The 24,923-nt window shown below is 48.0% G+C and overlaps 1 protein-coding gene across 1 annotated transcript in view; it reads left to right on the forward strand.

Annotated features, from left to right (window-relative positions):
* Positions 1-24,923, forward strand: part of CABIN1 (calcineurin binding protein 1) — a 155,352-nt gene that overhangs the window by 38,910 nt on the left and 91,519 nt on the right. The window contains exons 13-22 of the mRNA XM_080821182.1: positions 1,211-1,289; positions 1,878-2,065; positions 2,889-3,041; positions 4,234-4,428; positions 8,018-8,260; positions 10,038-10,194; positions 15,059-15,174; positions 20,455-20,616; positions 21,592-21,798; positions 22,021-22,166. Of these exons, the coding sequence (XP_080677308.1) occupies positions 1,211-1,289; positions 1,878-2,065; positions 2,889-3,041; positions 4,234-4,428; positions 8,018-8,260; positions 10,038-10,194; positions 15,059-15,174; positions 20,455-20,616; positions 21,592-21,798; positions 22,021-22,166 (1,646 nt within the window). The remainder of the gene's footprint in view (positions 1-1,210; positions 1,290-1,877; positions 2,066-2,888; positions 3,042-4,233; positions 4,429-8,017; positions 8,261-10,037; positions 10,195-15,058; positions 15,175-20,454; positions 20,617-21,591; positions 21,799-22,020; positions 22,167-24,923) is intronic.

Raw genomic sequence — 24,923 nt, forward strand, 5'->3', positions numbered from 1 at the left:
TGCTGTCATGTTGAGCCTCCTCGGTTGCATCCATTTGTGGGCCCAGAACCTGGGCCTCTGGAGAGTCATGGGAACTGGTTTGTGTCTAGAGGGGTCCCTGGTGGCTGAGTGGAGGCTGCACTCAGAGGTGAGAGTGGGCATGGGGCCATTAGAAGGCTGTTGCCGGGTGAGTGTCAGTGGTGGCAGTGGAGCGGAAGGTTCTGGAGGTACAGCCTATGGGATGAGCTGTAAGCGGAGGTGAGGGAATGAGATGGTGGACAGGGCTTCTAGGGCTGGCCCTGGCACAGGGGTTGGTTGGTTGTGGGGTGCCTTACCAAGATGGAGGAGAGCCAGTGGAGAGAGTGGGTGAAAGTGAAACATTTGGCTGTGTTCCAGGTGCCAGGGAATGTTACTAAATTGTGTTTTAGTGGGTGAGGAGACAGAAGTACAGAGGCTAAATAGGTTGCTTAGGGAAGTGGTGGGGCCCACTGTAAGTAGGGGGCTGACCCATGCTCAGCCTCCCCCCTGACGGCACTCTGCACCCCAGGCTCCTCCACTCGGAGCTTCTTGAGGCTCAAGGGAACACTGGATGCTCTGGACCCCTTCTCCTGTTACGGGGGAAGGCTAGATGCCTGGGAGGGTGCACTGGGTGCCTTCAGAGCCCGTCGGATTGGTCTTTCTGACTGGGGACACAGAAGGCCGAAGAGCTCAGGGGTTTGACAGGTCCTAAGGGCCAGGTAAGCCCGTGTTCCCTCCACAGGGACAGCTCAGGGACTGTTCCCCAGGGGCAGTGTGGAGTGGCTGGAGGAGGTGAGGCTTTGGTCTCCACATGAACCAGGTTGGTTATTTCTCAGCTTTGCCCACTTGGCAGGTGGCTCCTTGTTGCTGAACTTCAGCTTCCTTGTGACTCTGGAGGTGATGCCTGACCCAGCTACTTTTGAGGCTTGAGTGCTGTAGTATGGTTGCAGCATCTGGCCTGACATTTGGCAGGTGACAGAGCTGCCCCTTCTGTAGGGCAGTCCCTTAGGACTGAAGACAGGTCTCTGGCTCCTCCCAAGTCTTGTGCCTCTTTTTATGTCCTGGCAGGTAGCCATTGATTATAAAATGGAAAGTAGGTTGAAGAAAGAATTATATGTTTATCAAAGTAAGTTTTAGTTTCATTTCATCCCATGCCTCACCCTTGGTGCCTCTTTATGACTTCATTCCTGACCTTCTGGTGCCTGTCCTGCAGGATATGATGCTGATGTCTCTCTCCTGCATGGAGCTCCAGCTAGACCAGTGGCTGCTGACCAAGGGCAGAAGTTCTGCAGGTAGGAGGCATTCTGTATTCTCTGGTAGGAGTTATTTTCCCAACCCTCAGCAGCCAGGAGGAAACGGGAGTAGGAGGTTGAGTCATGGAATTCAGAGTTCCATCTGCAGTGGGCACATTTCCTGGGTTGGCTTGTTGGACTAGGGAAAATCCAGGGTCCCTGAGAAATCCTTTGAACGCTCAAGAAGTAGTTAGTTACAGCTGAGCCCCCAGAGGGAGCCACCTGCTTGCTTTTTCTGTCATTTAGGATTGAAGGAAGTAGGATCTCAGATTTCTCAAGTCATCACCTGACACTTCATGTGTCCCAATAATTTTTTTAGATGATGTGTATCATTCTGACTTTTAAACCACTATTTGGTGAACAAAGTTCAGTAAGTAAAATGAGAGCCCTTGGGGTCTCTCCATCTCTGTCTGGTTTGTCTGATTTCTCTGATCCTGCCCACTTGAGGGGCTGTAAGGCTCCAGGGGCTCAGGGTACTCCTGGACACCAAAGCAGGTGTGGTGGGGGCTAAGGGCAAGCTCCAGGGAGCAGAAGGGTGTCTGGAACGTGCACATGAAATTGACTTGTTCTGGCCTGAATGGTTTACAGTGTCTCCTCGGAACTGCCCTGCTGGTGTGATGAATGGCAGGTTTGGGCCTGATTTCCCAGGAACCCACTTCCTGGGGGACCTCCTGCAGCTGTCATTTGCCTCATCCCAGCGGGACCTGTTTGAGGATGGCTGGCTGGAGTTTGTGGTCCGCGTTTATTGGTTAAAGGCTCGGTTCCTGGCACTGCAGGTTGGTTCTGTGGTTGGTTCCCTGGCCCCAAAGGTAGGGGAAGAGAGCTGGATGTACTCTGGAGAATATGTGTGCAGGTGCACATATGGCTCCTGCCTGGCGCAGGGCTTGGGAGGAGGAAGTGGGATGTGGTGGGGAAGCTTGAGATCTCAGGTAACCCAGGATGGCCCCCAGTTTGTCCAGCATATCATCATGACCACAGAACTCTGGAAGGGATCTCCTGTGTACCCTGTAGGCCTCTACACTCAGGATTGCCTTGGGTTCTTGAACCCTTTGCCTTTGTTTTCCTGAGAGCCCCTGAATGAGTACACAGATGGATGCAGAGTTTTCTAGAAGGGAAAACCACTTATCTTGCATGACTTCTCAGAAGGCTTCCCCTCAGAGCCTGGTCTAGATGGCCAGGGTGGACTAGCCATCACCTCACATGGTGGTGCCCAGTACACTGTGGTGGAATGATTGTCGTAGTCGGCTCTGGAATTAGGACAGGCCTAGCTGCTAATCCTGGCTCGGCTATTTTTTTGCTCATGATCTTGAACAAACACTCAGCCTTCCTCAAGTGTCCTCAGTGTCTTCATCTGCAACATAGGGTTAATGATTCCTTCCCTTAGAACTGTGGTGTGAAGTAATCATTCATTTGTCCAACAAATACTTGTTGAGCTCCAGCTGTGTCCAGGAACCCTTTTAGAGGGTGTAGCAGTCTCTGGACAAAACCACCCTTCTGGTGCCTGCAGTCTAGTGGGATCAGGGAGGTAAGGCACCTGGCACAGCACAGGGAGTTTCCTTCCTTCTGTTCCTGACCTTTGACTGCTTTTCCTATGACCAGGGAGACATGGAGCAGGCCCTGGAGAACTATGACATCTGCACAGAACTTCTCCAGAGCTCCACTGCCATCCAGGCTGAGGCAGGGACTGAACAAAGAGACATCGTCATCCGCCTGCCCAACCTCTACAATGATTCTGTTGTTTCCTTGGAGGAGGTGAGTGGGAGTTATTTAACGGTGTTTTCTTGGTCAAAGATTTATTCTGGGTTGGCTGAGTTGGACCAGGCCTGCCATGTCCCCGTGGAGCAAGAGAGCAGCCCAGGTGCTGAGCAGGGCTCCTACCTCTCTGGGGAGGATGAAGGAGCCTGGGAGAGGCAGCTCTGGGGCACAAGGGCACCTTGGACTCACGCCCCCCCCACCAACACACACACTGAGGGAAAGCCCGTCCAGGCGGCAGGGTTCAGGGATGGAGGGAGGCCTTCGGCAAGATCTGGAATGATCATTGCTCAGCTCTCTGGGCCAACTGCTGCAGCAGCTCTAGCGGGATTAGAGGGAAACTGCTGTAGAAGCCTGCAGTGCTGGTCTGGCTGTGGCTGTGGGTTGGGTCAGCAGTATGGGGCATGTATGTCAGGTTCTGTCTGTTTCTGATCCTGTTCTTACTGCGCAGCCTCAGACCCCACCCAGTTCCACAGCTGTGACATGTCCACTTCAGCTGACTGTCCTTCAGACTCTTACAGAATTCTCTGGGCAAGGCCAAGTGCAGTGCCCCTGCTTCCTGCGTTCTGGGGGAGACAGCAGAACTCTTGAGAGGAGAGAGTTCTGTGGGTCAATGCTGTGTCTCAGCCTCTGGACCAGGGCTCCCCGAAGTCTCCAGTGGCCTCTGGTTTCTCAGTTCCAGGAGTCTAGTTTGCTGTCCAACTATTGTGGCAGAGAATTATCTGGAACCTCTCTCCTTCTGGGATAGTTTTTGTATTTTGCTATTTTTTTAAGGTATTTAATCTCTATACCCAAGGTGGGGCTCAAACTCATGACCCTGAGATTAAGAGTTTCATGTTCCTCTGACTGTGCCAGCCAGGCACCCCATTTTTTGCTTTGTTTGTTTTTAAAAGAATTGAGTGCCTTGACCTTAATAGAAGTCCTTTTTTTTTTTTCATTTTTTATTTATTTGATAGAGCATGCGCACAAGTGGGAGTGGCAGGGAGAGGGAGAAGCACTCTAATGACTGAGCTGCCCAGGCACCCCAATAGAAGTACTTTTTATAAAGCTATTGTTTAATGTAAATGTTGGTGTACTAACAGAGAATCTACTTTCATACTCCTCCTCTGGGTCTAGTGAGTGCAGACACTGGCCAGATTCAGAGAAGATGTGAGGGGTTTGTCATTGAGCAGCATGTCTGGGCTTTTTCCAGATTGATAAGAACCTGAAGTCACTGGAGCGGTGCCAGTCCCTGGAGGAGATTCAGCGGCTCTACGAGGCTGGGGACTATAAGGCCGTCGTGCATCTGCTTCGCCCTACCTTGTGTACCAGTGGCTTTGACCGGGCTAAACACCTGGAGTTTATGACTTCTATTCCAGAGAGGCCAGCCCAGCTGTTGCTGCTGCAGGTATGTGCTGCCCACGGTCCCCCTTGCCCTGACCTCGTACCTTCTTTGCTTGGTTGTGGGTTTCTTCTCTGGAGGCTTTGAGGTGGCCCTCAATGACATGCACCTAGGAGAGAAAAGCAGGAGTGAAAACTGCCGACTGGCACCCAGGAAGATGCTAGTTAAAATACATGGTCAAGACTGGGGGAAAGCTGGAACCTAGGAGAGCAGGTTCTAGGGTTCTGTGTGGCTCAAGACAAGTCCATGCTTGAATCGAAACATCTGCTTGGCAAATGAGGAAGGGAGACTAGTCAGCATGGCACCCAGCGATCTACTTGCTTGTTCCTCTGCCTTTTTGTATTACCTTTGGAATTAAGTTTTGAGTAGATGTTAAAATGGACAAACTATACAGTATAGTCAAGACCAAGTAAATACCCGTGTAGAGTCACATGATTGATAAAAATAGAACATCACTGTGGTGTTTGAAGCCATGTGTCCTCTCGACTCCCTCCGTGTCTGCCTTCTTCAGGAGGTAAACACTGAGCACGGGGCATCAGGATCTGCTTGGTGCCATTCAGTTACTCAGTCTCTCTGTGCCTTGGTTCCCCATCTCTAGAATGGAGACAACCGTTGTCCATCCCTCAGCGGCCTGCTGTAGGGGTTATACAAGTTAGTGTGTGTTGGCACCATGCCTGGCATGTAGCAAGCGCCATGTGGGTGGGTGCTGGCTCACACCAGTGCCACCATCTTTGGAAGCGTGGGGTTGAATGATAAACATGGATGGTGATAAACACAATGTGCTTAGGGGCATTGGCGGGTCTGGTGTCCTGTCTCTTATGGTTCACACGCTAATCAATTCTTACTGTGATTATTTGTTATCTTATTGGGTCCTTCCTCTTCAATTTGGAAAGAGAACCCAATCTTCTTCCAGGCTTTTTGCTCCCATTATGTGACACTTTCCAATTTACTTTCTTAAATTGGGAAATAGTTAAGAGGTGTGGCTGTAGGAGCAAATGGAGGCATCTCCATCCTGGTACAAGGGGAGAAGAGAGTTGGTTCTGGGAAGGAAGGGAGAGTGGGAGACAGGAAGGGGGAGGTTCCAGTTCTTGGAAGAGGAGGGTCAGGCTGGCCTGTGCTGAAATCAAGGCATGAGATGTGTCTGACCCCAGTTGCCGTGGCAGGCTTGCAGGGTTGGGTGGCGGGGAATGAAGGAGTGTCCAGCGTGGCTGCATATGAGAGGTATGGCTGGGTGTACCAGGGAGGCCATTAGGTGGGGAGAAGATGCCCCCACTGGGCCTATTAAGATGGCCCAGTAGTCAGATGTCAGTCTGCTGCTGTCGTCCAGAACCCCTCAGTGTGGCAAGGTGCTCTGCTGGTGGGTTGGATGGGCATTGAGTAGTACTTGAGAGGTGTGTGGTGAGGCCTGGGCCAAGTGCTGTGAAAGGACATGGTTTTTATTTTGAGGATAAGTGACCATTGATTTTTCCTCAATTTTCCATTGAGGGGATGTGTTTTCTTACTGATTTTGAGTACTCTTTGTATTTTAAAGTTATTAATCTTTTTTTCTTCAAAAGTTGCAAATATTTTTTCCTAGTGTGCTTTTAAATTGTGACTTTTTTTTTTGGACATATAAGAGTTTTGAATTTTATCTTGTCAAATCTTTTGATATTTTTAAAGGTCTGTGATTTTGTTCATTATGCTTAGGTAGCCTTTCTAAGACTGAGAGAATATTCATCTACTCATTCTACATACATGGATTAAGTTCCTGTAGTGTGCCTGGCACTGGATAGGGGAGAGAGGCCCCCTTTGGCCAAACCTCTATTTTAGAAAGGGAGGCAGACAAGAAGCATGTCAACAAATAGATAAAAACTGTATTTGCCTTTGTTTTCTTCTAGTGGTGTTAGTTTTGCACTTATTGTGCTTGGTCTAGCTTTTATGGAATTTGTCTGTGGAGGGGGTCTAATTTGGAATCTTCTAGCAGTATGACGACTCTCTCTCCCTATTTAGGCAAGCTGCTTTGAATGTTCTTCGATATAATTGTGTAGTTTTTTTCTGGTTGAATTGATTCTAAGTTCTTGGTATTTTTGATTGTGACTTTGAGCAAGATCTTTTTGTTGGTCATTATATTTTCTAGCTGTACATTTCTGGTTTATAGGAACCCTATCAATATTTGCATGTTTATTTTCAATCTAGCCACTTTGCTGCATTCCCATTCTTTCTGATAGTTTCTCTTTGTTTGGGGTAGACGATCATGTTGCCCACAGTCAGCGGCAGTTTGGTCTCCTCATTTGTTGGCAGTTATTCTTGTGCATTTGAGCTCTTTCTAGCCTTGAGCACTGGGGATTATGTCCCATTAGAGCACTGCTGGTGGGTCCTTGTCTTGTCCCTGACTTTCATGGCAACGCTGGCTGCACTCCCAGGTCTGTCATCTTTATCTTGCTACACAGTAAGCCCCTGCCCCTTGTGTGATTGGTGTTTGATCAGGAGGGGTCAGCTTGGGCCTTTAGGTTCCACGTCTGTGCTTCTAGGCTCCTTCATGCCTCAAGCCTCCTGCTAGAGAGTGTTGGCTTTTTCTAAAGAAACACAGGCCCCATTTTCCTGGCAATTAGAAGTTTTAAATTGGGGGTGGTTTTGATCTGTGTTCAGACATTGCAGCACATCCCAAAGACAGTTTTAGGCACCCCTGTCTGCATCAGCTCAGAGAGTGCAGCTGTGCCTGTTGTGTGGAGCTGCTGCCAGGCGTGGGCTGCAGCGAGGTCAGAGCCTCACGGGGCTCTGGGCAGCAGGTGCTCCCTGCTGGTCTAACAGGCCACCTGCCAGATCTGCCAGTTCACAGCCAGGCCGAGCTTCCCCACACAGCGGCATGGTGATGAAAGTGGCTGAGACTGAGGGCCTTAAGTGGGTTATGTTCTAGAGCAAAAGGAAAGGGAGCTGCACAAAAAACGATGGCTCCCAAAGAGGAGATTTTAAAATAGTGTGGCGTACTGAGAGCTCCTGCACGTGCCGAGGCGCGGCACTGAGTGTGCTAGGGACGGCGGCTCATATCCTGCTCCCGGTGCCTTTTCCACCTGGGTACCTGGGTAGGGCGGGCCTCTCAGAACCAAGACCTCAGTGCTTCCTGGCTGCTTGCCTCTGCTCTGGCCTTGCTCAGACCCTCCTCCACAGAGAGAGTCCCTCCCTGGGAGCCTGCCCTCCCTGCTGAAACTGTTCCAGAGCTGTGGCACCAGATGAGTGTGTGACTAGGTGGCCCGGGACACTGTGGCTCAGGATGAGAGCTGACAGAGGTGGTGGAGTCACTCAGTCTCACCTTGGCTGCTCGCCAGCTTTGTGGCCTCCTCCACGTCCCAGCTTTATAAATGAGGAAGCAGAGGTGCAGAGGTCAAGCCCCTTTCTGAAAGCCCCCTGACTGGCACCCACCGTGCTGTGATTGCCCTCACAGATGCCTCAAGGCCTCTGGAAAGCCTCCATTTCCCCTCTTTTTGGACTGCCCTCATGTCTTTGTCCCCAACTACCTGCTCCTCAGCCCTGAGGACCAGGCATGGAGAGCACCATCGCAGTCCTCTCATGGTATGCCCTCCTCCTTCTCTTCTTCCTTGCCCCTCCCCATGCTCAGGATTCCTTGCTCCGGCTAAAGGACCACCGGCAGTGTTTTGAGTGCTCCGATGTGGCTTTGCATGAGGCTGTCCAGCAGATGGTGAATGCGAGTGAGTCTGCAGCGAAGGAGGAGTGGGTGGCCACGGTGACCCAGCTGCTGCTGGGCATTGAGCAGGCGCTCTCGGCTGACAGCAACGGCAGCATCCTAAAGGAATCGTCTTCCGCCACTGGCCTCACCCGACTTACCAACAACCTCATCCAGGTAACCCACCACTCCTTCCTGCGGACATGCCCTTTCTTCATAGCTCACCGGATTTCCTGCAAGCTAGGCACCCCAAGGGGATGCGTTGGCTGCTCTGGCTGTAGGAAGTGGGCACCTTAGGTGGCGGGTCACTGTGCGCTGCCTACACACCTGCCTGGGGCTCGCTGGGTCTGGGGGGTGGAGATTGCTGAGCACTGGGCACCACAGGGTTCTTCCAGACCCTCCCATCCCCAAGGGCTGGAATTAGGTTTAGGGCAGGAGGCCCTGACGTGTGTGCGGTGAGCAGGAGGTGGAGCTGGGGTTGGTACCCAAGGCCCTTGTTCTCCCCACCAGGGCTCTCCACCACCCCACATCATCCTGGCTCTCATATGCAAGGGGTGGTCACCACACTCCGTGTTCTCCAGTGGGCTTCATAGCAGGGAACCTTCCTTAAGCTCTTTCTCCTGACAACAACTACTCGGGCTGTCAACAGGTCTTGCCAAATCCCCATCCTTAATGTCCCCATTCTTTGTTTCGCCTCTCTGTGTGTAGTGCTCTGCCTTAGCCCAGGCCACTGCTGTCTCTTCTTTGAACTGTGGCGGCTTGCTCCCCACAGTCCTCCTTGCCCCCTCTACCCTCCCAGTGCTGCCATCACCACGACATGGAAATATCAGTGTACTTTTCCTTCTCTTCCACCCACCATAGTCCTCTGGATTACCCATCACCCAAGGTGCATGACTTCAAGCCTAGCCTCCTTTTTTTTTTTTTTTTTTAAAGATTTTATTTATTTATTTGACAGAGAGAGAGAGAGATCACAAGTAGGCAGAGAGAGAGGCAGAGAGAGAGGGGAAGCGGGCTCCCTGCCGAGCAGAGAGCCCGATGCGGGACTCGATCCCAGAAGCCTGAGATCATGACCTGAGCTGAAGGCAGAGGCCTAACCCACTGAGCCACCCAGGTGCCCCAACCCACTGAGCCACCCAGGTGCCCCAAGCCTAGCCTCCTTTACTCATCTTTTGCTTCCTTGGCTGCCTCTGGGCCTCTGCCTGCATGCCTGTCCTCTGCTACCAACTCCTGCTCTCTTCAGTACTGGTTCCACCACAGCCACTCAACTGGAGTGTCACCTCTGTTCCAGGAAACCTCAGGGTTCTCCCCTGTCCCCATCCCCTCTGAGACCCTACTGTGACCCTCATTTGCCTTAAATGCAGCAGCCATACTGATTTTGATTCCCAATTTTTTAAGAAAAGATTTTATTTATGATTTATTTGAGAGAGAGCGAGAGAGAGCAAGCATGCATGCAAGCAGAGGGAGGAGCAGAGGGAGAGGGACAGACAAGTGGACTCCATGCTGAGCCTGCAGCCCACTGTGGGGCTCAATCTCACAACCCTGAGACCACAACCTGAGCCAAAATCAAGAGTCGGCCGCCTAACCAGCTGAGCTACCCAGGCACCCCTGATTCTTAACTCTTGAGTGGCTTGTCTGTGGTTCTCTTCCTGCTGCTCTCTTCCTGCTGTCAACTTGCCCTGCCCCACTCACCTCTGTAACCCTTCCATCAGGCTTGGGCCCAGCACATGGTAGGTGCTGAGGGCGTCAGGAGCTGCACGTGACATGAGGGAGGATTGTCAGAGCTGGATCCTCTGATGCCTGAGCTTAACTCTGTTGTTGGGCACCCTGGGACTCTGATGATGTGCTGGAATGGTTCTAGGTCCATGTCCCCACCTCTGCCCTGACAAGTCATCCCAGAGGGTAGAAGGGACAGCTGGCCTGACTGTGACACCCCCTATTCTTCTCCCTCTCCCAGGTCATCGACTGCAGCATGGCTGTGCAGGAGGAGCCCAAGGAGCCCCATGTCTCTTCAGTGCTGCCGTGGATCATCCTGCACCGGGTCATCTGGCAGGAAGAGGACACCTTCCACTCCCTCTGCCACCAGCAGCAGCTCCAGAACCCGGCAGATGAAGGTGCCAGGGAGTGGGTCTGGGTGGGGGTAGGCCCTGACAGCCCTGTACAGGTGCTGAGTGGACTTAGGGCTCAGTCAACAGGATTTTGTGTGGTGCTCAGAAGAAGCAGAAGCTCCTTCAGGGAGCTAATTGTGCAGTGAGGTCAAGAAGCAATGGGTGTGTGCTATTTCATGTCTGGTGCCAGTGGCAGCACAGAATGATAGCACGGCGAGTGCTTACAAGGAGTGCTGACGCTGCTCCGGGCAGTCTCATGCTTGCTTATGCCTTTCATCCCCAAGGCAGCCCTGTGAGAGGGGCAGCCACACACTAGCCCTTGCACTTAATCATTGCGCTCTGGCCCCTGCTGGTGTGAGCCCGTCAGGGCGGGAGTGTGGGCAGCTGGAGGGAAGTAGGGAGTGAGCAGAGGTTCCACATCCCAAATGTCACGTCTTGGCTGTGTGACCTTGGGCAAGTCATACAATCTCTCAGCATCTATTCCCCAGGTACCTGCTGGGAATATGGTACCTATCTCAGAGGGTTGTTCTGAGGACAAAAATTTATTATTTATTTATTTTTTTATTTATTTATTATTATTTTATTTATTTATTATTTTATTATTTATTATTTATTAATAAAATAAAATTAAAAAAATAAAATTATTATTTATTAATAAAAAATTTATTATTTATGAAATAATAAATCTATCATTTGTCAAATCAGTGCCTGGCACATGGGGTTGCTAAATGATGAGTAGTTATGAACAAGAAGCCAAAAAGGGCAAGCCCAGGACTCTTCATGGAGGTGGTACTTGAGCCAGGTCAGTGCAGTGGTGGGAAATGCAGTGAACTGAAGAATTAACAATAGCAGCTAATGACATTTAAACAAGTTTTCCTGTCATTCTACCATGTGGTAGAATGTTCTTGCATTTTCTGTCTAGATTTGGCCAATGACACAACTTTTTTATATAGCTGAGATTTTAGTATACATATTTACGTATTCAACTAAACTTGAGATTAAATTAATTGGGGATTTTTCCTCAGTGATTTGAAAAATCAAAAAAGTGGAAAATAAAGAAAGTCATCCCTATTCCAATGACCTAGCAAAGGCCAGAGTTAACATGTGGTTTGTTTCCTTCCATTCATTCTCTCTAACTTCTCTAACTCCCCCAATTCTTGTCAACTGCTTACTGCATGTCAGACCTCTGGGAATAAGGCACTTTACTCTGACAGATTTGGGTGGAAGGAGACAGACCAGAACACCCACAGCACCAAGCCAGTATGGCCTGCTGAAAGAAGGGTGCCTCAGCTGCCGGGGTGGGGGCGGGGGGCGGGGTGGTATCGGGCTGAGGTTTGAGAGAAGAGCAGGGGCAGAGGAAGACACTGGGGAAATGGAGCAGTGTGAGCAGGGGTGCAAGAGAGCTGGGCCATGTGGGTTGGACACGGGAAGGGCCAGACTGAGAAAGGCTTTCAGGCCCTATTTTATGAAGCTGTTTCGGTTTTGCCCTGTGGTTTTTGTAATGCTGTTGAAAGGTGTCCTGCTTTACTGAGCCATTCCCCCCTGCTGACCCCTCAGGATGCCTGCAGCATATCTCTCTTATAGGTCACACTTCAGTGAACCTCATGTATACCTTTTTGCTTCTGCTTAATTGATTTTTTGGATAAATTTCTAGGATGAGTATCTTCTGAGCTCATGACAAGTGGTACCTTTTTATTTTCCAGAAGGATTTTTTTTTCCCCCCAGAAGGGTTTTAATGGTGAAAAAAACAATTAAGGTTTATGACTATGTCTATTGTTTTTCTTATAATACAAAAGACTCCTGAATTAAGAGTATCCTTTCCCCTGTGATTAATTATGCAAAGAAAATATAGTTTTTAAAAACCTGCCGGTAAGCAAACAAGGAAAGGGGGATGGTGGAATGCCATCAACTTGAGAGGATAGGCCAAGGGAAAGAATCCAAGATTCTGGTAGACTGGCAGCAGGTGTGGTTCCTGTCCCCTCCTCTCCCACCGGTAAGAAAGCTGAGGGAAGTTGGGAATTGGGCAAAATCCTGGGAAATATTATTAATGTCCTCTCATTTGTAGATAGCAGGCTATTGGGGAAGCCCCTCCATATCACCCTGGGCTTGGCAGAGACATGAAGGGCTCCTGGGCCCTGCCACCTTCCAGTGACCAGACCTCACCGAGGGAAGGGGTCCAGGGATGAAGCACATTACTGGCTGGGTGGTGAGGGACCTGTTGTAGAGTAGAACATTGTCATATTGAGTTCTCTGAGCCAGTTCATTGGGGATCACTACTTGCTAACGGCAGAGGAAGCAGGATAGAGCACAGGGAAGTTGATCTGCGCTTCAGGTCTGACCCAGGCCTTGTCTGACCTGGCAGGCAGCTCTGGAGCCAGAGGGGCCCATCAGAGCTGTCATCCCATGTTGGCCTCAAGTAGCCGGTCTTTAGACTCCCATCTTGCTCAGTCACTGCACAGGGACCCCCACAGGAAGTGCATGGCCTTGGGTGAGGTGCATCTCTGCAGCTATAGAAGACCCTGAAGGAGCTGACATCTGGGGGCTATCTGCTGACTGCACTCCTCTCAGTGGGTAGCCAGTCCTACCTTAAAGGGCATCTCAGAGAGAAGACAAAATCCAGATTCCCCAGTGAGGACTGTGTGTGGCCCTAGCCCAGTGTGATCTCCCTTCTACTTCCGCAGACACAGGTTACAGAAAAGTGGATTGAGAGCAGCACCTACTTTAAAATTATGGCTTGAAGGAAAGGGTAAATTGACCTTATATTTGGGAGAGTGCCCCAGAAAATTCACTCGTCATATGTTAGAGTACTTAAGCGTAGTATGGAGGAAATGCTGGGGTAGAGAGAAGTGACATGGCAAGTGTGCTGGCAGATTGTAGCCCGCCCCCCTACCCTGCGTGGGGGACGAAAAAGAAATAGATGAGCTCAGACAGGAAGAAAACTTACACCAAGGAACAGAGTTGGGGCCCTGTAATGATTTGCACAAGAAATCACTTATGACAAAATTTAAACGAATAAGCAGAATGAAATGAAAAGGAAAGTTGCAAAACTAAGGGAAAACATTGCAAACCAAGCCTCACAAATATAAACTAATAATCCAGACTGCGAGGAGCAGAATGAGTTTGGCTAGACCCAGGGATACAAATCAGAGCTAAAAGCGTTGACAAGAAGGATGGGTGTGGGAAACAGGTGGTCCTTTGTGAGGGTAGATTGTGCTTCTGATGGAAAGACTCTAGCAGTGAAACAGGACAAGCAGTCAACCCTCTGTCAAACACAGGAATAACATTAATTTCTCTGTAATAAAAACCATGTGCAGATTCAAAGTGTTCAGTATACATCGTGAAAAATTGACACATAGCAAGGTACATCCAGGTTAAGGATCTACTTTAAAAAATAAAGATATTTTAGATTTCTAAACTGAAAAAGCAATTTGTCTTCACAGGATAAAACACGAGATTCATTTCAGATTTCTCCCTAGCTGCATTCAGGGCAGTTGAGGTGCTATTTAAAAGTCTACACTGTTCTCCAGGAAAGATGGTGCAAGCTAGGACATCTGGCCAAGTTGTTTGTCATTAATAGTGGCAACAGACATTTATAAACAGGGATTCCAGCTTCTGTGGGTGCTTCTAAAAACACCACTAGAGGGTAAAGTCAGTAAACCAACATGAGTCAGAATGAAATTCGTCAGGAGTGGAAAAGCCACGGGCAAGAATTTGTGATGAGCATCAAATCCATTTAGAATTGGAGCTGAGAGAAAGCAACTGTGCTAATTATGGACACGGAACAGTGTTAGTGTTACAAACCTTGAAGTGCTACAACTAATATGTACAACAACACTGGGAGAAGGGGAGAAAGGAAGTGTTACAAGCTGTCATCCATCTTGTATAATAGAATCATTTGATGCTGTTGAAAATGGAAACTAAAGGGCCAGTATGGCTTAATTTCTTCATGATTTTCTGAGTTAGTTTGTTTGTTTTAAATCCATGCCTTTCGTACCTTTTAAAAAAATTTATTTATTTATTTTTTATTAGAGCAAGTGAGCAAGAGAGGATGCATGAGCAGGGGGAGGAGAGGGAGGAGCAGAGGGAGAAGCAGAGTCCCTTTTGAGCAGGGAACCCAATGTGGGGCTCCATCCCGGGACCCTGGGATCATGACCTGAGCTGAAGGCAGACACTTAAGTGACTGAGCCACTCAGGTGCCCCCCTTTCATACCTTTTTGACTGGGGCTGGCCGATGGTCAAAAAGTATGAAACAAATTTCATGAAAGAATCCTTACTCTACTGGGTGTGAGCCCCACTGGTATTTTCTGTCCTGTGTTCTATCCTAGTCCTCTTTAAAAATGCTAATTAAAAGCCCACTAGTGAGTTATAGACTAGAGTTTCAAAAACACAGAAGGATATTTAAGGAGCTAGTAATAGTTCTAGTGGTGAACAGACACTTAACTGAAACTTAGTCATTCTGTGTTTCTTCCGTAATATTCCCATAGGCCTACATACAAGAATTTTGAAGAAATGGTATATGTAGTATGGGTTTCATTGTTAAAAAATATTTATCTTTCTGTTTGAAAATGTTTCATATGTGCCCAGAGGGATGCTTCCAGTGATGTCCACCAAATGTCAGCGTGGTTATATGGAGGTGGATGAGGCATTCCTTATGTCTTCTTGTATGATTCGAATTGTTTTTTTTGAGAAGTATGTATTGCCTTAGTAAAGCCAGTCAACTCATTACTTACTTAAAAAGATAAAAAAAGGAAAGAAAGAAAAATCTGTGGCCACCTTGGTAAAAACAGAAAAGCCCACAAAGGAGAGACTCACCTTGCAGCAATCAAACATATCCCCATGCTAACTCTGTGTCGGTCTGGTCTTTCCCTAGTGATGGCAGAGACACCCATGCTCCCATCCTCCCTCATGCTGCTCAACACAGCCCATGAATATTTGGGCAGGAGGTCCTGGTGCTGCAATTCTGATGGGGCTCTGCTGCGATTCTACGTAAGCGCTGCCCTCTTGGCCAGGGCTTGTGGGGTGTGGGGGTGTGGGGTGGGTGGAGTGTGGGTTGGGATGGGTTGGCACCCTGAGGCTTGCTTGCTTAGCCTCCCCCCGCACTAGGGCCTGCTGTGCTCCTTTGATTTTGTATGTGACTACTGAGAGTTGCCAGAAAGTCTGAACTTGGTTCCATTGTGCACCTGAGTTCAGGGGTTTTGGACCTGGCCCTGACCTACAGGTGGATTTAGAACCACTGCTCATTACTCCATCTGTTATGTGTGTGTCAGGCATGGGGCCGGGTCCTGGAAGTAACAGCTGCATTCCCCACTGCCTTCCATTGAGTCCTGTTTGCCGGGCACCAGTCATACAAGGTAGTAGTCGCTGAATCAATAGCTACTTAGTAAGTAAATATTTAGTGAGTGCAAATAGCCTTCCCTCACTTGGTAGCTATGATTGACTGGGCGTACTGGGGATAAGCAGCACGATTCCCATCCCCAAAACTTGCTGCTGAGTTACAGAGCATGAGAAGGGCACCCGACCCAGCCTGTTAATAAATGTTTAGTGGAACATGGCCATAACCACTCATCTACCTATTAACTGTGGCTGCTTTGACAATACAGTGGCAGGGGTGAGGGGCTCTGATAGAGTCCATACGGTACGTGAAATCTGAAATACTTAGTGTGTGGCCCTTCAGGAAGAGGTTTGCTGACCTCTGCTGTATACCTTTTCAGTGAACAAGCACACCCTCTGTACAGCTGCAGTGTGCCTCCCCAGTCTTGATCTTCCTCCTCTGCCCTATGTTTTCCCCATGGCTCTTACCACCTTCTAGCATGCCATGTGGTTTTTTTATCTAGTATGTTTATTGTGTACCTCTTCTCCACTGATACATAACTAGGATTTTTGTTGGTTTTGTTCACTGCTGGACCCTAGTACCTTAGCACAGCACACCTAGCCCATAGTAGGTGCTTAATACATCATGGGATGAATGAATGAATGAATGAATGAGACTGAGAATATCTGTAGAGCTCATGTATGTGTGAGGCTTGACAGTTTGCAGAGCACTTGCGCGGAGGAGGCAGAGACTTGGCAGGAGCCCTAGCCATAGATGCCTGTCTCCTCTCCCTGTGAGTTCTGAGGGCCTCCCGGGTGCTCACCTTGGTCAGCTCCATGCTTCAGAATCATTTCTGGAAGAATCGTGCCAAGCTTAGACTATATTGCTGCCCAGGAATTGGCGACTTCCCGCTTCTGCCTTCGCTTACTCGATTAGAGAGTGTGGAGACATTGTCTTCTTCCACAGGGTCCCCTCTGCAGGGCAGTCAGTCACCCTTATGACCTTATGCTGCTTGGGGGAAGGTTTAGAATGAGGTAGCACCTTTGCAAGCTGGTACCCAGCAGGAGCCGTGCTGAGGGGCCGCCTTCCAGGCAGGCAGTGGGGATGATGATGGGACAATCCTACTCCAGGTTTTCCTTGGGCTGTGTCTTCTTTGGTGGAGCGTGAATTCTAGCTGCCAGGATCTGCCAAGTGAATTTGAGGGAGTGGAAGTGATAGGATACCCTCATGCTTCATTTCATATCTCCTGACTTTTCTACCCAAGGCTCAGCTTTTACATGCGGGCAACAACTTCTCCTTTGTGGACTTGGCCTCTGCTTATTGACTGCCCTCTCTGCTCAGGGCCCTCTAGGTGGCCTCTAGTGATTTGCTTGCTCATATAATTTGCTCATTTTTCTGTTGGGCTTTTTTTCTTTTTCCTATTGATTTGTGGAGTTTTTATGTACTCTGAATTCCAGTCTTTTGTCTGATACATATGTTTCACCAGTTTTACATGCCTGAGTGTGTGTGTGTGTGTGTGTGTGTGTGTGTGTGTGTATTTAGTTCTAATTTCTAGGCAATTTTATGTGACGTGTCCTTTAACTTTGTGTGTAGTGTTTGTTTTACAGAATTTAAATGCCAAATTTATTAGTCCTTTATGGTTTGTGGGGTTTTCATTTTCTGTGTATGGTTTGCTTTGTTTTGTTTTATTTTTTTGTACTTCAAGAAATCCTTTCCTCCCACAAGATTATTAATATATTCTCCTCTATATTAATCTTAAAGTTCACTCTCATTTTTCCATTCAGTCTTTATTCCTTCTCAATTTTTGTTTGTTTGTTTATGACATAAGGTAGGGATCCATTTTACATTCCATATGGGCGGCCATTTGGTTTGTACCGTTCATCAAAGAGTCTGTTCTTTCTACCTGAATCTGTAAGGCCCCCTCCATCTTCTGTCCATATGTGTGAGGGTTTGTTGTTGGACTTTGTTCTTTACACTGACGTAGGTATTCCTGTGCCAGTACCATACTGCCTTTGAGAGAAACTGATACCTGCTATGATTAATCTACTTAATGGTCTTATACTTTCATGTCCCTTAATACAATTTTATTCTCCTTAAGCTCTTATGTGTATTCAGTTAGATTCGTACCTGGGCATTATTTTTTTAAATTCCTGTTGTAAATAGATATTTAAAAATTAAGTTTTCTATTGTGTGTGTGTGGACAGATAGGAACAGTACTTTTTAAAAAAAGAAGTTTCTCCTGTGCATAGCTCCTTTGCTTATTGCTCTTAGTAATTCTGGTGGCTTATAGATTTCTCAGATTTTCTGTGTGGACACTTATATCATCCATGAATAACTATTTTTTCCCTTCTTTTCAATCCTTACAGTTTCTTTTTTTTTCCTTGTCTTAATGCTTTTGGCCTAGGGATTGGCAAAACTTTCCCTGTAAAGGGACAGATGGTAAATCTTTGAAGCTTCTGTCGGCCATAGAGGCTCTGTTGCAGATACTCAGCTCTCCCATTGCAGTGCAGAAGCATCCATTGTCAGTATGTAAAGATAATATGTAAAAACTTGTGGATGCAGAAATTTGAATTTCATATGTTACAAAATAACATTCTCCTTTTGCTTTTTTTTTTTTTTTCAATCATTTAAAAATGTAAATGCCAATCTTAGCTTCTGAGCTATACAGAAATAGGCAGTAGGAGGATTTGCCCCCTGGGCCATAGTTTGTCACCCCAGCCTTGAGCTCTCTCTCCTCTTTTAGGGGGGAGAATAAATTTTAAACTATTGACCCTTTCTTTGGAGATTCTACACCTATTTAGATTTTCTTTTGTTAAACCAATTATATTTTTGAAATAGTGTCCACATAAGCATAAAGTTGTTCATGAAGTATGCTTATGATTTAAAAAGTCTCTGTGGTACCTCTGGTTATCCCTCTGTTTCAGTGCTAAAATCATTTATTTGTGCTTCCTCTTTTCCTTTTTTATAAGCCAGTCTTTCCTGAAGCTTATCTAAATTAGCTTTTTCAGGGGCGCCTGGGTGGCTCAGTTGTTGTGTGTCTGCCTTTGGCTCAGGTCATGATCCTAGGGTCCTGCATCAGGCTCCCTACTGAGCTTCTCCTTCTCCCTCTGCCATTACCCCTGCTTGTGCTCTCTGGCTCTGTCTCTGTGTCAAATAAATAAATCTAAAATAAATAAATAAATAAAAATTTTTCAAACTATCAGCTATTGGTTTATTGATCTGGTTTTTTTTCTTTGCTTTCTAAGTCATTAATTGCCACATTAATACTTACTATTTATTTGGATGTATGTTGTGTTTTTTGTAACTTTATTGTGGTGAAAGCTTATTTCAGCGTTCCCTCTTTCTTGTTTTTTTTTTTTTTTTTTCACATCTTGCTATCGTTAAGGTATTAGTGTTTCTAAATTAAGTACAGGAGCATTGGAAAAAACCATGTGCTCAACATCTTGTATAAGGTCATTCAGTAACATCTTCCTGATACTAAGATGTGTTTACAAACTTGTGTTTAAAAACCTGTGTGAAAAGACATTTGCTGAATTGTTTGAAAGGATACTGTGTTTAAAGCATCCTTCGAGTAATTTCTTCCTTTTTTTTTTTTTTTTAAGATTATTTATTGGGGCGATTGGGTGGCTCAGTCAGTTAAGCATCTGCCTTTGGCTCAGGTCATGATCCCAGAGTCCTGGGATTGAGCCCCAAGTCAGGCTCCTTGCTCAATCAGGAGAGTCTCCAGCTCTCCTGTTGCCCTGCCCCCTGCTCATGCATGCATTCTCACTCTCTCGCTCGCTTGCTCACTCACTCTCAAATAAATAAATAAAATCTTAAAAAAGTTAATTATTTATTTGAGAGAGAGTGAGCAAGAGAGAGCATGCACAAGTGGGGAGAGAAGCAGAGGGAGAGAATCCTCAAGCAGACTCCCTGCTGAGTGTGGAGCCAGATGCAGGGCTCGATCTCATGACTCTGAGATCATGACCTGAGCTGAAATCAAGATTTGGACGCTCAACCAACTGAGCCACCCAGGCACCCCAGTAACTTCTTCCTTTTATTAAGATGTGTTATAAATTTATGTGTGAAACTTATGGGAAACACTACATGCTTATCCCCCTGAAATTGCACCATGCTTAAACGGTCCCTTAAGTAACATCTTCCCTTCATTAAGGTCTGAGTCTTTTTCAACCTATGTGTAGAAGCATATGGGAAAGGCCTTGTGCTACACTGTGCTTGGAGGGCCACTCATTGACAGTGTTCACTCTTTTAGTACATGTGTTGAAGGTTATGTTTTCTCCAAGTATGTTTTTAGCTGCATGCTCTTAAGTTTTGATATTTGGTATTTGCTACCTTTATGTACCGATTTCTAATTTAGCTGACTTATGTTCAATGTTGTCTGAGAGGATAATTTATTATTTCTTTGGCTATATTTTGTGCTTTGGATATATTTGGGATATTATTTCTTTGGATATATTTTTGCTGTATTTTTATATTTTATGCTGAGAGAGAAGGAGTCACTCTCAAACTCCCTCAGCCTTAATGGGATTTACCATGTTGCATTATAACCACTTGTTTAATTAACTGTGCCCCTCTATTGGAATCTGAGCTTCTGGAGTATTTCACACTGTGCCTAGCATAAGGAGGTGCTCAGTAAATATTTGGGAAGCAAATGAATGGCCAATAAATAAGTAGAGAAGTTCCCAGAGGGCATATAATATCCCCTTCTAGCAGCTGGTATATATGACTGGGCATGCTGGAAGGAAGGCAGTTTGGCAGGAAGCTCTTTAGGAGGTCACTGTCAGAGCTGGGCCCAGAATGGCTCCTTTGAGTAGAATAGGCCCTTTCCAGGAAACAGGTCCAACAGACACAGCTTCCTCAGGTCAACAGAATTAACAGAGTGGTGGTCTCCCTGGGGTCCCACTGTGCCAGGGAAGCTATGGGCCTTCTCAGGCGTCTCTTCCTGCCTACCATAGGTACGAGTTCTCCAGAAGGAACTCGCTGCGTCCACCTCTGAAGACACACACCCCTACAAGGAGGAGCTGGAGACGGCCTTGGAGCAGTGCTTCTACTGTCTGTACAGCTTTCCTAGCAAGAAGAGCAAAGCCAGGTACCTGGAGGAGCACTCGGCCCAGCAGGTGAGGGAGCTGCCCCAACCCTTTGCACCCACCCCTTTGCAGAGGAGTGGGGGTCAGAGCATCAGGGGCTCTGAGCACTCTCAAAGGACATCAGACACATTGCTTTTGCACCAGGAGAATGAGAGGATGGTTGGACATAGTCTGATCACAGGAAAAGATTTTTTTTTTTAATTTATTTGACAGAGAGTGAAAGCTCAAATACAAGCAAGGGGAGTGGGAGAGGGAGAAGCAGATTTCCCGATTTCCCACTGAGCAGGGAGCCTGACCCTGGATTCAATCCCAGGAGCCTGGGATCATGACCTGAGCCGAAGGCAGATGCTTAAAGACTGAGCCACCCAGGCACCCTGGAAAAGGATTTTCCTTGCAAAGACTACCTTCACAGATGTTGCCTAATCATTCAAAAGTGCAGCATGGCAATTTTCAAAGGATTTCTTTTTCCAATTTGGGTAATACAAATAATTCATTAGAGGTTTTCATTTGTTCCTGTTTGATTTTCAGAGCAGTGTTGGGTATATGACCTCATGGCTCATCATTTATTCTCCAGTCTTACCAGTTCCATCCCCTGAGTAGGAGCTACTTGGGCAGGGCACCCACAGGGCACCATACAGAATGCAGAACTGCCCTCGTCCAGAGCAAGCGGTGGGACAGCTGAGGCTCAACGAGAGGGTCTGTGGCCTGGCCACAGTCCCCGCTCATGATTGAACCTTCTGGCATGGCCACATGGGTTCACAGAGTGCAGCCCTCAGTTTCCAATATTTGTCTTTATAAAGGCCAGGCGGATGCCAGTTTACTTGTCTGCTCTTCAGACATTTGGTTTTGGGGATTACAGTTGGTATGCACATTTTTAAGGGTATACAAGTCTTTTTCTAAACTCTAATATATTGTAACCTTATCTGTGTTGTTTCCATGGAAGAACTTTTCCCTTTCTGCTTTTGCCCTGACTACACTATGATCTGCTTTTTGTCTTTTCTCAAGGTCGACCTTATATGGGAGGATGCCCTGTTTATGTTCGAGTACTTTAAGCCCAAGACCCTTCCTGAATTTGACAGCTACAAGACTAGCACTGTGTCTGCTGACTTGGCCAACCTTCTGAAAAGAATCGCCACCATTGTGCCCCGCACAGAAAGGCCAGCGCTGAGCCTGGACAAAGTCTCCGCCTACATTGAGGGCGCCTCGGCTGAGGTAGGAACTGAGTGTGATGGGACTGTGTCCTGTCATTTTTTTCCTCCAGCACTGCTGCTTATGCATCTTGGCTTCTTTCCTTGTTCTGTATCAGAGGTCAGGGCCATGAGAAGCCTAGAGTCTATCCTGTGCTAATGTGAATGGTCCTGGGTTTGCAGCATGACTGATCACACCTGAGACCCTGACTCCCTCTCTCCTTATCCTTGGTCCTTCCCCTGCTAGGTACCCTGCCTCCCAGAAGGGGCCGACCCCTCCCCTCCAGTGGTGAATGAGCTCTACTACCTCCTGGCTGATTACCATTTCAAAAACAAGGAGCAGTCCAAGGCCATCAAGTTCTACATGCATGACATCTGCATCTGCCCCAACAGGTCAGTGACCTGGGCATTGGGCCGGGCAGGGAGGGCTGGAGTGACTCCAGCCCAGCAAGCTCCTCACTGGGCCAGTTTGGGGTTTCCCTGCTCTAGCAAAGAGACCAGGGAAAAACAAATGAGAAAGTGTGTTTAGCACTCTGCAGTTTTGGGGAAAGGCAAGTTCTTCATAAAGAGAAGAGCAATGAAGTAGGCTTCTTTCTAGAAGATACCTGAGATGAGCGTTGGGATCAGAGAAGGTATGAGCTGTCCGTTTGGATGCAGGCCAGCAGGGGAAGGGAGTGCCCCCTCATTCCATCCTCTTGGTTGTATGCTGCTTCTTTTCCTGGCTGCCAGCCCTGCAAAGTGGGCTGATGTGTTCTACATGTCTTTAGTTATGGTTGTTTCCTTATTTTAGGGTAAGGGCCCTACTCATAAAGTCTGGTTCATTTGATTGAGAGGGAACATTTCCTCATGGCTACTACACCTAGGAGGTTAGCCTTGGGTCAAGGTAAGACTTGTGTCCAAAGGGTCCAGAGTAGTATCTATAGGTAAGTACTCAGGGGCCAGGCCACAGTGGCTGCCTACCCTCAGGCGAAACCAGAGAGCTCTCCCTTGTCAGGATCCACCTAGCTTAGGGGAGGGATTGGGATCTGAATGGAGAAACCAATTGACACAACTTCTGTAGCATGTGGGAAAGGTTCTCCCAGAGCCCCCTGTTGCTCAGCCTCTGCTTTCCTCCAGGCAGGGAGCCATGTGCCAGTGGCCCTGGATGTCCTCTCTGGGGTCACTGTGGGCCAGTGTGGTGGAGCAGAGCTGCGCTCAGGCTGGCTGAGTGCTCACAGCTCTAGACAGTGAGCAGTCACCTCCTTTGTGCTGCTCTCTCCATGTCTAAAAGGTAAGGGTGATAAAACCCACCTGTCCATGGGGAGGTGGGAGCCTGGTGTGGGACCTCTCACCCAGCAGCCACTTGGGCTATAAGATGAGGCTCATGACAGCTCAGCTTCAAACCTATACATACACTTCTTCGGACGGTATCAACCTGCCAGGCTCGGCCTGCCAAGAGCCCTCCCAGGGAGGTGGGATGTCCTGTGAGGACTGGCCCCAGGGCCAGGAGGAACTTGGTGGCCCAGTCCTGGGCCCCCTTCATTCCCTCCCTAGCAAGCAGATGTCAGGGAAGACTTGGGTTCAGTTTCTTCTTCTGTGCTAGTTAGGATGGAAGTTCAGATACTGGTTTTTTCTTTAAATCTTCTGAGCCCTCTAGGTACAGGTGAAGCCCATGACAGTTGGGTGGATGGTGGAGTGTTCTGGCCAGTGTATGTTGGTGGTTCTTGTGGGGAGAACAGAGTCTTCGAGGATGCTAGCAACAGCTTTTCTTGACCGGTTTTCATTTCACTATTCCATCTGCTCTGGCTCAGCTGGGATTGGGGCACCTTGGCCAGGTGTTTCATAGAGTGGCATTTGGGGGGACAAGAAGGGATTAGGCCCCAAGACAGCTCATCCCTCTGCCAAAGAAACAACTCTGGGCCTAGTGCTAGGAACAAACCTGCCCCACATGAGTAAGAACCCAGCACGCTGGTTCTGGACACTTCCTCCTCCTGAGTTCATGGCATCACTGGCCCTTGGACCAGTCCCCATTGTCCCTGTGGGTCAGCATTTCCCGAGTGTGGATTGTGTACTGCTCTGCTAGAATCAAGAACCCACATCAGGACTTTGCTTTTGTTAACACATAGAGGAGCATTTTGAGGTTTTATGATGATGTGTCTGTATTCTTGGTTACTTACATTTGTGACTGCAGGTAGTATTTTCCATTTTGGTACTCATGCAGGCATTTGGGCATACACTGTGATGTGGTCTTTCTCTCAAGGCAAGGGCAAAGGGGCTTGCGAAGGCACTCTGGGAGGAGTTAAGAGGGAAAAATCCTCAGTGTGGAAGGAGCTGGCCCTGGTAGAAAGTCCCTGACGGGGTTCCCACCGTCCGAGGGGAGCTTGACACCTCCTCCTGTGTTTCCTCCTGGAGGTGATCTGAGCAGAGCTCTGGAGCCCCAGTCCCTGAGGAGGAAAGGGTACACTTGGAACCTCCACACAGGGGCCAAAGCCTTTGTTTTTGCTATCTCCTGATACCATCTAAGCCTTTAGGCCTCTTTACTGCTCCTTTGTTCGCACTTTCTCATCTCCAGGTGCCTGGAGTGTGGCAGAAGCATCTGTGAGCTTCATAAGTTTGCTGTGTCCCTACCACACCTTGGGACTGTCAAATAGTCCAGGAAGGCAGTTGGCCAGTTTTAAAGTTTGTGTAGCAGTGGGTCAAGAATTGTTAGCATTCAGGGAGGGTAGCATCTATCATGTGATTACTGCCTTTTCTGTTGTATACACTTGCACTCAGGAAATTCCACTCTCCCAAGTGCCCAGAAATCCTCTTAGCCTTGGTCTCCATCTCAGAGAACCTTCTGCATTTTCCTTACCACTTTCAGGCGATCTCAGAGCAATAGGGTCTTAGCCATCCTGTGGTTCCCCCACTCTCTGACTTGGTGCTGGGAACTGAGCTGGAGAGGGCAGAATGTGCTGGAGGGAGAACCATGCAGAAGCTGCATGGCTGTGTTTTCGGGGTCTCGGCTGCGCCATGCTTTTGGTCAGTGAGTGTGTTGGTGGCAGGAGCTACCAGTGAGGGATTAGGCAGCAGGATGGGAGCCTTCCTATCGTCTTAGAGGAGCAGTGCCTTGTAAAGCACCCCTTTTCCTTCCCATCAGAGGCATTCTAGGGCTAACCCTTCCAAGCAAGG

The sequence above is a fragment of the Martes martes genome (assembly GCF_963455335.1).
Source record: "Martes martes genome assembly, chromosome: 13".
Taxonomy (NCBI): Eukaryota; Metazoa; Chordata; class Mammalia; order Carnivora; family Mustelidae; genus Martes; species Martes martes.